Source organism: Prionailurus viverrinus, chromosome B3 (assembly GCF_022837055.1).
Source record: "Prionailurus viverrinus isolate Anna chromosome B3, UM_Priviv_1.0, whole genome shotgun sequence".
Lineage (NCBI taxonomy): Eukaryota > Metazoa > Chordata > Mammalia > Carnivora > Felidae > Prionailurus > Prionailurus viverrinus.
The window spans coordinates 82,857,458-82,869,732 of record NC_062566.1 but is presented as its reverse complement, the minus strand read 5'-3'; the positions used below and the strand labels follow the sequence as shown (position 1 = coordinate 82,869,732).

At 40.9% G+C, this 12,275-nt stretch overlaps 1 protein-coding gene across 1 annotated transcript; it reads left to right on the top strand.

Annotated features, from left to right (window-relative positions):
• Positions 1 to 2,687: 2,687 nt before the first annotated feature.
• On the top strand, positions 2,688 to 4,560 carry CLEC14A (C-type lectin domain containing 14A). The gene has a single exon (XM_047862951.1). The coding sequence runs from the start codon at positions 2,752 to 2,754 to the stop codon at positions 4,219 to 4,221; it is 1,470 nt and encodes a 489-aa protein (XP_047718907.1). The 5' UTR covers positions 2,688 to 2,751; the 3' UTR covers positions 4,222 to 4,560.
• The last annotated feature ends 7,715 nt before the right edge of the window (positions 4,561 to 12,275 follow it).

Below are 12,275 nucleotides of genomic sequence, written 5' to 3'. Positions count from 1 at the left end.
AGAATGCCAAGGAGTGAGATCATGTATTTGCTATAAGCTTTTCAGTCATTCATTCTTTCTCACTCTAGAAGCTTCACCTCATCCCAAGTGATTTAAAAAATATCTGAGAGATTTCCATTGCCTACTCAGGTTTATAAAAGGTTTTATTTTATTAAAATATATAGCGCTACATGGACACATTTATGAACACACAGTCATTTGATTGCAAAGGTATATAGAATTGGCCCACATGATTAAGTATTTTTAAAATCCATTCAATTAGATTTCTAGATGTTCATGTCCCTTTCTCATTAGACATTAAGTCACTTAATTTAAATGCAAAGTCATGTTTAAGGTGACATGGACATCTGAAATGAAGGACTAATGAATGTCCTTTAAATTGGAAAGCAGCGAGGGTAGGAGACAAATCCTGCTGCAAAACTCCACAGTCAGCAAAAGCAAGTAAGCGTGATGATGATTCATGGTGTTTACTATAGCTTGTTAACACACATAGAATTTCCAAGAGGAAAAGAAGAGTGAGAGTAGTGGTAAGAAAGAAGTAAGGACATACAGATGTGATCCTCAGGACTTCCTTTCCACCCCTCCTCACTAATCTGAACCATCTAATCTAGCACAAGAAAGTGAGTTTAAAACTGTGGTATGCATTATTCATGGAATGGTAACTTTCATTCTGATTATAGATATTTAAAAGCATCATGCATGTTAAGTGGGATTAGTGGAAACTCTGTGCTTCTGTTGCAATGTATCTGGTCACTGTGAGTCAAGATGGATAATAGATCTCCTAAAATGATGTAGAATTGCCTATGTTGCTAACAAGAAAATCTTTTCATACACAGTGAAGTGTTTAAACTTTTCTTCCTTTACTTATCTTTAATTCCTTCCCACTTTCAACTGAGTTGTTTATGATTTTAAAAAACTGGACCTCTGAAGAAATTGACTCACTCATTTTTAAGTCATAGGGCATTTTTTTGCAGAATATAATGTGCATTGTAATGTAATAAATAATTTAATTTCTTAGGAATATTGAATTCTTGGGGTTTCTGGGTGGTGTAGTCAGTTGAGCATCCCACTTAGGCTCAGATCATGATCCCATGGTGGGTAAGTGCGAACCTGCATCTGACTCCTGGCTGACAGCGCAGAGCCTGCTTTGGATCCTCTATCTCCCTCTCTCTCTGCCCCTCCCCCCCTCAAAAATAAACATTGAAAAAAAAAAAAAGAATAACGGGCGCCTGGGTGGCTCAGTCAGTTAAGCGTCCGACTTCGGCTCAGGTCATGATCTCATTTTTGTGAGTTCAAGCCCTACGTCGGGCTCTGTGCTGACAGCTCAGAGCCTGGAGCCTGCTTTGGATTCTGTGTCTCCTCCTCTGTCTGCCCCTCCCATGCTCATGCTCTGTTTCGCTCTCTCAATAATAAATAAATGTTAAAAAAAAATTAAAAAAAAGAATATTGAATTCCTGTATCCCTTAAAGGGGACTTTTACAACTTACAAATATTGGCACTCAAGGGGCACCTGAGTGACTCTGTCGGTTAAGCCTCTGACTTCAGCTCAGGTCATGATTTCCAGGTTTGTGAGTTCAAGCCCCAGTGGGGCTCTGTGCTGACAGCTCAGAGCCTGGAGCCTGCTTTAGATTCTGTGTTTCCCCCCTTTCTCTGCCCCTCCCATGCTCATGCTTTGTCTCTCTCTCTCTCTCTCAATGAGAAATAAACGTTAAAAGAATTCAAATATTGGCAACTCAATCGCAGGTGAAAATGATATTAAAATAGTTCAAGGATAAAATTACACATGGGGTAGTTGTTCCCAAACATTAATAAGACCACCATCTCATTTTTATATAACATATATGCCAGAAGAAGTTATGAACCAATACAGTGGTAAGGAAAGGTAACTACACAACAGTTAAGATCTATGGCCATTGTTTTCCATTTAGGCTTAGAAGTACATTTCCTTTCCTGAGCGACCAATAAGGCCATTTCAAAGAGAAACAAATAGAAGCAAAAAATAGACTGTAAGACAAGCTCTGATTGAAGAAGCAGTATTACCCATTGAAAACACCCAAAAGGAACTCTCTAAATTCTTTGTCTAGCAATTAGCGTGCAGAAATCTTCTTGGACAGGAGAGAGAAGCAGTGCCCAGAAAGAGACTGGCACTTAAATAGTGCTGCCTCTGGTGGTGAAGGGATATGCTTATATTTCTCACAAGATTCTTTCCCCCTCCAGTCTAGAGCCTCGTGAAAACTGGAGCCGTCTACACATTGTTGTGAAGCCAACTCCACAGTCCTGGACGAAGCACAATGGGTGGGTGTGGGCTGTGAGCGAGTTCCTCGTCTCCAGTCCTTCCTGTTAATGTTCACCAGTGTTTTGGGATCTGAGTTCCTGAAACTTTCTAACGGGGGGTAGGGAAACGTTACGTTTCTTCCCTGTAGCGACTTTGTTTCTTTTTCTCTTGCTCTAAGCAGGGTGTTTGACCTGGTCGACTGTGTTCCCTATACCTCTCGCACCAGCTGTGTCCCCGACCCCAGAATAAATCAGGGCTGCGAGAGGCCTGGCATAGCTCCGGACACATTTCCTGTAGGGGCCTAAGGAAGGCTGTTTGCAGCCAGGGCGGCGGTGGGGATTCTTGGCCGTTGATGGGGCGGGGGAAGTGGGGGAGAGCCAGCTGTAGGGGGCGGTAACCACGCTCTTGGGACAGCTCCGCGCCCTCGGGCGGGACAGATCCAAGTTGGGAACAGCTGTGGGTGCAGGGCCTTCAAGATGAGGCCGGCACTAGCTCTGTGCCTCCTCTGGCAGGCGTTCTGGCCTCGACCTGGCCGGAGCGAGCACCCCACCGCAGACCGCGCGGGCTGCTCGGCCTCGGGGGCCTGCTACAGCCTGCACCACGCTACCATCAAGAGGCTGGCGGCCGAGGAGGCCTGCAGTCTGCGCGGCGGGGCGCTCAGCACGGTGAGCGGGGGCGCAGAGCTCCGGGCGGTGCTTGCGCTCCTGCGGGCAGGCCCGGGGCCCGGAGGGGGCTCCAAAGACCTTCTGTTCTGGGTGGCGCTGGAACGCGGGCGATCGCACTGCACTCTGGAGAAAGAGCCATTGCGGGGTTTCTCCTGGCTCTCCCCCGACGTCAGCGTGTCCGAAAGCGAGACGCTGCAGTGGGTGGAGGAGCCTCAACGCTCCTGCACTTCTCGGAGTTGCGCAGGACTCCAGGCCACCCGGGGGGTTGAGCCCGCAGGCTGGAAGGAGATGCGATGCCACTCGCGCGCCAATGGCTACTTGTGCAAATACCAGTTTGAGGGCTTGTGCCCGGCGCCGCGCCCCGGGGCCGCCTCTAACTTGAGCTACCGTGCGCCCTTCCAGCTGTACAGCGCGGCTCTGGACTTCAGTCCCCCAGGGACCAAGGTGAGTGCGCTCTGCCCTGGGCAGCTCTCCATCACAGCCACCTGCATCGTGGACGAGGTCGGCGCGCGCTGGGACGGGATACCCTCCGGGGCTGTGCTCTGTCCCTGCCCCGGGAGGTACCTCCGTGCTGGCAAATGCGCAGAGCACTCTAACTGTGTAGATGACTTGGGAGGCTTTGCCTGCGAATGCGCGGCGGGCTTCGTGCTGGGGAAAGACGGACACTCTTGTGTAATCAGTGGGGAAGGACAGCCGGTCTCTGAGGGGACCGAGGTGCCCACCAGGCCAGCCACTGCAGCCAGCCCCGATCAGAAGAGAACGTGGACACCCAGGGTACCTGAAAAGCCAAGGGAAGTACCACATGTCCTTGGACAAGGCAGTTCAGCAACATCTATTGCCGAGATTCCTCAGTGGGGAGCACAGAGCACGATGTCCACTCTTCAGATGTCCTCTCAAGCTAATTCAAAGGCCGCCATCACCTCTTCAGGAAGCGTGACTCCCAAGTTTAATTCCACGTCTTCCCCTGCCATTCCCCAGGCTTTTGGCTCCTCCTCCACCGTGGTCTTCATACTTGTGAGCATAGCGGTCATAGTGTTGGTTATCTTGACTATGACAGTGCTGGGGCTTTTCAAACTCTGCTTCCACAAAAGCTCTTCTTCCCAGTCAAGAAAGGAGCCTTTGGCCCAGCCAGGCATGGAGAGTGGTACCGAGGCCACTGCTCTGCGCTCCAGTTCTGTACATTGCACAGACAATGGGGTGAAGGTAGGGGACTGTGGTCTGCGGGACAGAGCGGAGGGGGCCTCACTGACAGGGTCCTCTCTTGGGTCAGGTGACACATAGGGAAAAGGCACTCCCTCTGAGCAGAGTTTTTCACTGTCAATGAAAGGGGAAAGAAAATGAACTTATTTAGGGACTGACTATTCCTATAGAAAATTCTCTTCCCCCAAATTCCCTCTACTCTACTGAGGAGATAAATCTGAACTGGATGCTGGATCCCTGAAGAAGAAAGAGGTGATTGAAATGGAAGTGCCTTATGGTGGTAGTGGGGGCTGGGATCCTACTGTGGAGAGGTTTTCCCTTGTGTTTATTCTGGGGGATTTGGAGAAGGGCTTGAATTTGTTAAGACATTGGAAGCAAATAGAAAACAACACAATTAAAAAAATTTTTTTTAAACCAAAATGGAAAGGAAACTTACTGTCTGCATTGTTCAGCCTGGACGTATAATGGTTTGAAATTCCCAGGCAAAAAATAAAGGATTGTTGATAACCCACACTCAAATATCATTGGTTTCCTGGAGGAGTAATTATTTAGGAAAAACAGCATAGGGGCATGCTGGGAATAGCAATAAGAGCATCCTGCTTTCAGATTGAAGGGGAAATCTTCAAGTCCTTGTAATGAGGAGTAGATCTTTAACAACTAGCAACTTTTTTTCTTGGTTCTTTTATACTTTGCTTTCAAAGTCACTCTACTTATGTGCTCTGCTATAAATCCAAACTGTAGTGTTGCCAGAGTAGCTGGCTCTAGAAGCAAATTATAGTTGACCACCAATTCAAGTGTTTACTATGTGTCCTTGCTCAAGGAAACAAATGATTTGTTTTCCGTTTCCAACGTTTGTGCTGTCCAGTGTAATGGCCTTCCCAACCAAGTAGCCCTCTCCTAAACATTAGGATGCTGATCCTCACTTCCAATTATGGTGATGTTAATTTTCAATTAAAACGTTAATGCTAAGTATTGATTTGAAATCTTTTGGGTGCATTAAAGCAAAAGTGAGCTGGATTTCTGCCAAAGTTGCTAGGTTCTTATGTACTGTTTAATCCAAGGAAAAATGTTGAATTCCAAACTATTTCCTTATCCTCCTTAAAAAAGTGTGTGTAAAAAAAAAAAAGTGTGTGCAATGATTGTACATGCCCATCTTCGAATGTTTATTATTTAACAACAGGCATGGTAACAGCTCTCCATAAGATTGATAGTATAAGAAATAAGTGAAAAATACAACTATCTGTCATCTTGTTGTGACTTGGGGCATTAGAAAGTAATCTAAGTAAAGCATTCCTCTAAAAAATAATTGAGAAGTTATAATAATCACTATCTAGTGGAATTGAAACCCCTAAAAATATCCCACTTCTATTAGTATGCTAAGACTTAATATTTTTTTAAATATTTATTTTTGAGAGACAGAGAGAGGCAGAACACAAGTGGGGGAGGGGCAAAGAGAGAATGAGATACAGAATCCGAAGCAAGCTCCAAGCTGTCAGCACAGAGCCTGACAGGAGGCTCAAACTCATGAACCTCGAGATCATGACCTGAGCCAAAGTTGGATGCTTAACCCACTGAGCCACCCAGGGGCCCCTAGTATGCTAAAACTTTAACACTAAGTGTGTGGGTGTTGTTATACAGAGAGAGAAAGACAAACAAGCTTAGTAATCAGGAAGAATGAAAACAAGAAGTTTGCACTATATTTTCATAGAACCATTTTGATGCTCTCAAGTGTACCTTGTATAATATATATACATATATATACATATATATGTATATATATATGGTATTTTAACATTAAAGGAATAAAGTAATAGGCAATTTGCTTCATATACTAAATATATATCTAAATAGTTATAAAATAAATCACAAGTGAATTAGATTTAAGATGTGAAGGAATTTTAAATAAAATCATTTCACAAGAGAACTAAAATCAGGTAAGTAATGGCTTACTCAGTGTCTCTAACTTGTCAGAGTGTTTCAGTTCTCCTCAATAGTGGTGTTTTATCTTTCCTCTTTACTACATGACCTCTGTATAGAGAAGGTAACTGTGTGAATAGAATATATGATCCTTTCTTTTGTAACTTGAAAAATAGGTCCCTCTATCACTGAACTGAACTGTAAATTATCTATGTCTATAATTATCAATATATCTAAAATTATCTATATCTTTGTGTGTACACAAGCTTTGTCTTAAAGTAGATTGCTTTTGTATCATTGCTATAATACAATGGAGTATATATTATTAACTTATTATGCAACATGACACTGGTGGCATTACAAATCTTGGAGTCCAAATGCCATATGTGAAAAATAAATAGGTTTGAGCTTTGTTACTCAACTATTACCTGCTATTATTTCCCCCTTGTAAGTAGATCAGGCAAGAATTACAGAAAACTATGTTGTTTTCATACTTGATTTCCTGACAGATAGCAATTGCAGACCAAGCTTCATATGACTCTCTTACGCTTTGGCTATGAAGTCTTCCCTAAAATCTCGAATCCATGGCAGAATCAGGCCAGTCAAACTTGATCTCTTGTGAACTAAGGTTAGAGTCTTTACTATTTCTTTACTACCACTTCATTACTTCTCCATCCTCTTTGAGGTTCAGTCCTTTCTTAGACCTTCTGTCCCTACATTCATTTCATATAGTAGCTGCCTGCTCAATCATTTCCTTAAAAGGAAGACTTGGCATCTAATTTTCAGTCTTTCTCTTCAGCCCTGTAAGTCCTGCCACTATTTCACACGGTCTCTCTCACGGATGATTCTTCCAATGCCTGTACATTTCAGTTCCTTGACTTCCCTACTTCCAGTGACCTCCACTTCATTGTAGTCATCCAATCCAACAGCCACACCTTAGTCTTTCACATGATTCTGAAACTGCTCTACAATCTGAAATCATGAATTCACACATCCATATGCTTGCACATATGTTGAGACTTGTATTTTATTGAGTTTTGCCACTGATTGAAAGTAAACCATTAACATTTGACCTTTGAGATTCCTTCTTTCTTACAATAACAGGCTTGCTGTGAATATTAGCCTTACATGGTATAATTCTTTTTCTTTTTGTAAACAATTTCACATATACAGAATTTGCAAAGGCAGTAAAAGTAACTTTCCTTCCTGAATCATGTAAGAGCAAATTGCCAGCTTAATGCCCCACCACAATGAATATCTTAATGATTACTTCTAGGTTACATAATTTGTTGGCATGCAATTATTCACAGTATTCCCATGAAATTATTTTTCATTTCCATGAGGTTGGTAGTGATATCTTCTCTTTGATTTCTAAGTTTTAGTAATTTGAGTATTTCCTAAGGGTGGGATTAGTCTAACTAAAAGTCTGCCAATTTTGTTGATCTTTTCAAAGAACTTGTTTTTGGATTCATTGATTTTCCCCTATTGTGTTTCTGTTTTCTATTTCACTTATTTCTCATCTAATTTTTATTATTCCATCCCTATCCTTGTTTTGAATTTAGTGTATTTGCAATTTTCTACTTTTTTAGGATGGTAAGTTAGACTATTGATATGAGATCTTTCTTTTTCTGAGATCTCCCTTTTAAAAAAATTTTTATTTATTTTAGAGAGAGAACAAATGGAGGAGGGAGAGCAAGACAGAAAGAGAGAGAGAGAGAGAGAGAGAGAGAGAGAGAGAGAGAGAGAGAGAGAATGAGAGAGAATCTCAAGCAGGCTCTACACTCAGGGCAGAGCCCAATGCAGGGCTCAATCCTAACCCCTGGGATCATGACCTGAGCCAAAATCAAGAGATCTTCCTTTTTTAATACAAGCATTTACAGCTCTAAGTTTCCCTTTAAGCACTGCTTTAATGGTATTCAGTAAGTTTAGGCAAGTTTTGTTTTCCTTTTCATTCATCTCAAAGTATTTTCTAATTTCCTTGTGATTTTTTTTCTTTAATACACTGGTTATTTAGGAGGGTGTTTCTTAATTTCCACATATTTGTAAACATCCCTAAATTCCTTCTGTTTTTCATTTTTAATTTGATCCATTGTGGTTAGATTAGAAAAGAAAATTTGCGTGGTTTTAAACCCTTTTATTTTTATTATTTTTTAATGTTTATTTATTTGTTTTTAATTTTTTAACATTTATTTTTGAGAGAGAATGAGAGAGAGAGAGAGAGAGAGAGAGAGAGAGAGAGAGAGAGAGCAGGGGAGGGGCAGAGAGAGAGAGTGAGAGGGAGGGAGACACAGAAATCAAAAGTGGGGTCCAGGCTCCACCATGTCAGCACCGAGCCCAACACGGGGCTCGAACTCACGAACTGTGAGATCATGACCTGAACTGAAGTTGGATGCTCAACCAACTGAGCCACACAGGTGCTCCTAATGTTTATTTATTTTTGAGAGAGAAAGGAATTTGAAGTCGGCTCTGTGCTGACAGCAGAGAGCCAAATGCAGGGCTAAAACTCACAAACCATGAGATCGCGACCTGAGCCAAAGTCAGATGCCTAAAGGACTGAGCCACCTAGGCGCCCCTGGTTTCAACCCTTTTAACTTTATTGAGTCTTGTTTACGGTCTATCTCAGAGCATAGCATATGGTCTATCCTGGAAAATGTGTTCCACAGGTACTTGAGAAGATAGTGTATTCTGCTGTTGTTGGGTAATGTACTAGAGAAGTCTGTTGTAAACACTTTGTTTATAGTGTTTTCAATTCCTTTATTTCAGTTTGATCTTTTCCTTAGTTTTTTGCTGAAGTCTCAAACTTTTATTGTAAAGTTACCTATTTCTAACCAGTTCTGCCGGTTATTTTTAAATGTAATTTGAGCTCTGTTATTAGGTGCATATATGTTTATGGTTGTATCTCCTAATGTATGGGCTCTTTTTTCATAAAATGTCCCTCTTTATCTCTGGTAACATTTTTTGTTTGTTTGTTTTAAAGTCCATTTTGCATGATATTAGTATAGCAATTTCAGTTGTCTTATGGTTCCTTTTTTTTGTTACATTTTTTTCATCTTTTAGTTTTCAACCATTTATGCCTTTGAATCTAATGTGTCTTTTGCAGACAACATATGTTTGGATTATTTTCTTTAATCTATTCTCCCATCTCTGCCTTCTGAATGAATGTTAAGTACATTTGTTTTTAATGTAATTACTGATAAGGTAGGATTTACATCTCCTATTTTCTATTGACTTTCTACATGTTTTATGTCTCTTTGTTCCTATATTCTATCGCTGTTTTTTTGTATTAAATATTTTATGGAGTGTCATTTAATTCTCTTGTTTCCTATACTTTTATAAAGATTTTTGCTAAGTGACTGCCATGAAGATTATAATTAACATCTTAATTTAAAGACTATATAATTAGGATTAATACCAAATAATTTCAATAGTATGCAACAATTTTGCTCCAACATAGCTACCACGGACAGCAGGTCCTGTGCTGTCTGTGTACAGCCCAATGTGAGGCTCTATCCCATGAACCATGAGATCATGACCTGAGCTGACATCAAGAGTGGGACACTTAACCTACTGAGTCACCCAGGTGGCCCTCCCACTTCTCATAAAGACACCAATCACTGGAGTTAAGTCCCACTCTAATTCAGTATGACTTTGTTTTAATTTAATTGCATTGCACCAATCCTATTTCCAAATAAGGTCACATTCACAGATACTGGGAGTTAAGACTTACATATATATAGTTGATAGTCTGATAGTCTTCTCAGATTATGCTAATTTATTTGCTGCCACAGTCTTGCCTTGCCTGAATGGCAAATTACTCCGCCTGTGGTTCCTAAACCTACCGCATCATTGAAATCACCTGTGGTGATAAATATATAATATTTTACATATATATATAACATTTTATATATCAACTTATGTAATGTAACTTGCAACCACAGATGTAGGCAGCCATAAAGCAGAAAGCACTGAAGATTATATGTCCCACTAAAAACCAGATTGGATAGATCTAGTGATCATGCACCATGGGACTGGGCATCTATCCCCCAGTGCCAGGGCAGTGTGTAAACTTCCTAGAGCTTAGATCATTCCTATGGATAAGTGATCAAGTGAGAGGAAGAGGATCCTGGACTGACATTTAACCAGGTAGCACTAAGAAAAATCAGAAAAAAACTGATTTATAAGTATCATGATAAGGGCATTTCATATCTTCCCTTTTTAGTCTGCCAGCAGGGCATTTGATGAGTGCTCACTCTACTGTAGGTTACTGTAAAAGTCTCTATATTAATTTTCTTAAAACAGTTGTATGAGGCAGTTAACATTACTTCCATTTCATAGACAAAGCTGAGAATATATGCAATTTTTTCTAAGTATGTACATATAAATTTCTTTATTTCTCAGTAACAGAACTTAATTCTTGAGCCCCATTTCTGCTGATGAGAGAAAATTTAATATAGACCACTCACACCACCCCCATTCAGGATTTCAGGAAGTCTTAATCTCATTACAAACTAGTGAACATAACCCAAGAGTCCTGAAAACCAGAAAACAAGTCTATAACTACTGGTCCATAACTCTGGGGGAAAAAAACGCACTTAAATGTGTCCAAGCATATCAAACAATGCTCTTAAACTAAACATAATTTTGTTCTTTTTGCCAAGTGTGCTAACTTGTTATGAGAATTGAGGGTGCTATAGGAGCTGGTAGTAAGACTCATTTTTTGAAAAAATGACCGCTCTCCAATTCCCACATTTCTCCCTTTGAAATTTCAAATGGCAGAACTGGGAGCATAAGTATCAGCCATTGGGTACTGAATGGATGAACACTTAGAGTATCCAGAAAGCATCCTTCTCAAAGCCTTGGATAGGAACACATTCTTTAAATGACCCACCTCAATGGATAACTTCTGGAATTATAGTGTCTTAGAAGGCAGTAATTGTAGTTTATTGCCCGCACAAGCCCCAGATGGCCTGGCTATCCAGCACTGTGACTGTGGGCCCATCAACAGTGTTAATAGTGTGAAGTGTGAACTGTTTGGCAGACGCTATTATTCCCAGTGCACCATGCTTGCTTTCAAGTATTTTCTTTCCCACAACTTCCTTCATCAGCATATACAGAAAGCTCTTAAAAATCGTAAACCATGAAACAAATGCTTTAAATTCTTTTTTAAAGAAAAGGTTTTTTTTTAAGAGAGTTGAATGTGAATTAAATAGAACAAACAAAATATTTCCAGATTATTCTGATATGTTGTAATATACACATAACACTTTTTTGTTGACCTACAATATCCTCATAGCAACTTTTTATAGAAAAAAATGTATATGTAACTATCTTATTTTATTTATCCTCACAAAACCCTGTGAACCTAGGGGAGGGATAGATGGGTAGAAACATGCAGTGTCTATGACATTCTTCCCAGCAGGGACCCGCAGAGTTATTGAGACTGTTATCATAGCACATCAGTCAGGTTTCTCATTGGAACAAGAGGATCTTCTCCTTGAAAACATAAGAAGCTAAGGGGTTTCACATAGTTTAAAATTTCTGTGTTCTTAAGGTAGAGCCACATTTGACTGAACTTGACAGATTTAGGTGAAAGCCAAGCTAGACTTAAAACTTCTCATTCACGCTTCTTATGCATTTGGCAGGTGTTGCAGGAGATACAGAATCGTGCTAAGAAATCCTCACTTTCAGATGTTAGCACCTTCAACTGTACCCCCTCCCACAACCTTTACATTTCTTCTTTTTCCCCTATTTCAGGTCTCAGGGCAGGCAGCAGTAGGATAGCTAACCCTTCCATTTATGGTCTTAACATTCCCATCCATAATTTGAGACTGTCTCATTTTTACCTTCAATTTTCCTCTCTGCACTGGTCTTCCCTTTGGACTATACATCAAGTCTGCCTCATCCTAAATCACCACAAACAGAAATCTCATCACGGTGCTTTTCCCCTTTACTCTTCATCTTTCTCCTTCTGGTGATTTACCCTAGCTTGTTATCACGTTTACCTCCATGATGTACTACTCCATCATTCAACTCTGCTGCTCAGAAGGATCCCAGGCTCCGCCACTCAAGTCCACATTCCTGACTCTTGCTCAGGGCCTTTCAAGATCTTCCAAGACCTTATCAGGTTAGTCCACACTCCTATCATATTGGACCCCGTGTCTTTTTTAAGCTGAACTACTCGGTTTTGCTTAATAGCAGCTCTGTGATTTTTTTAATTG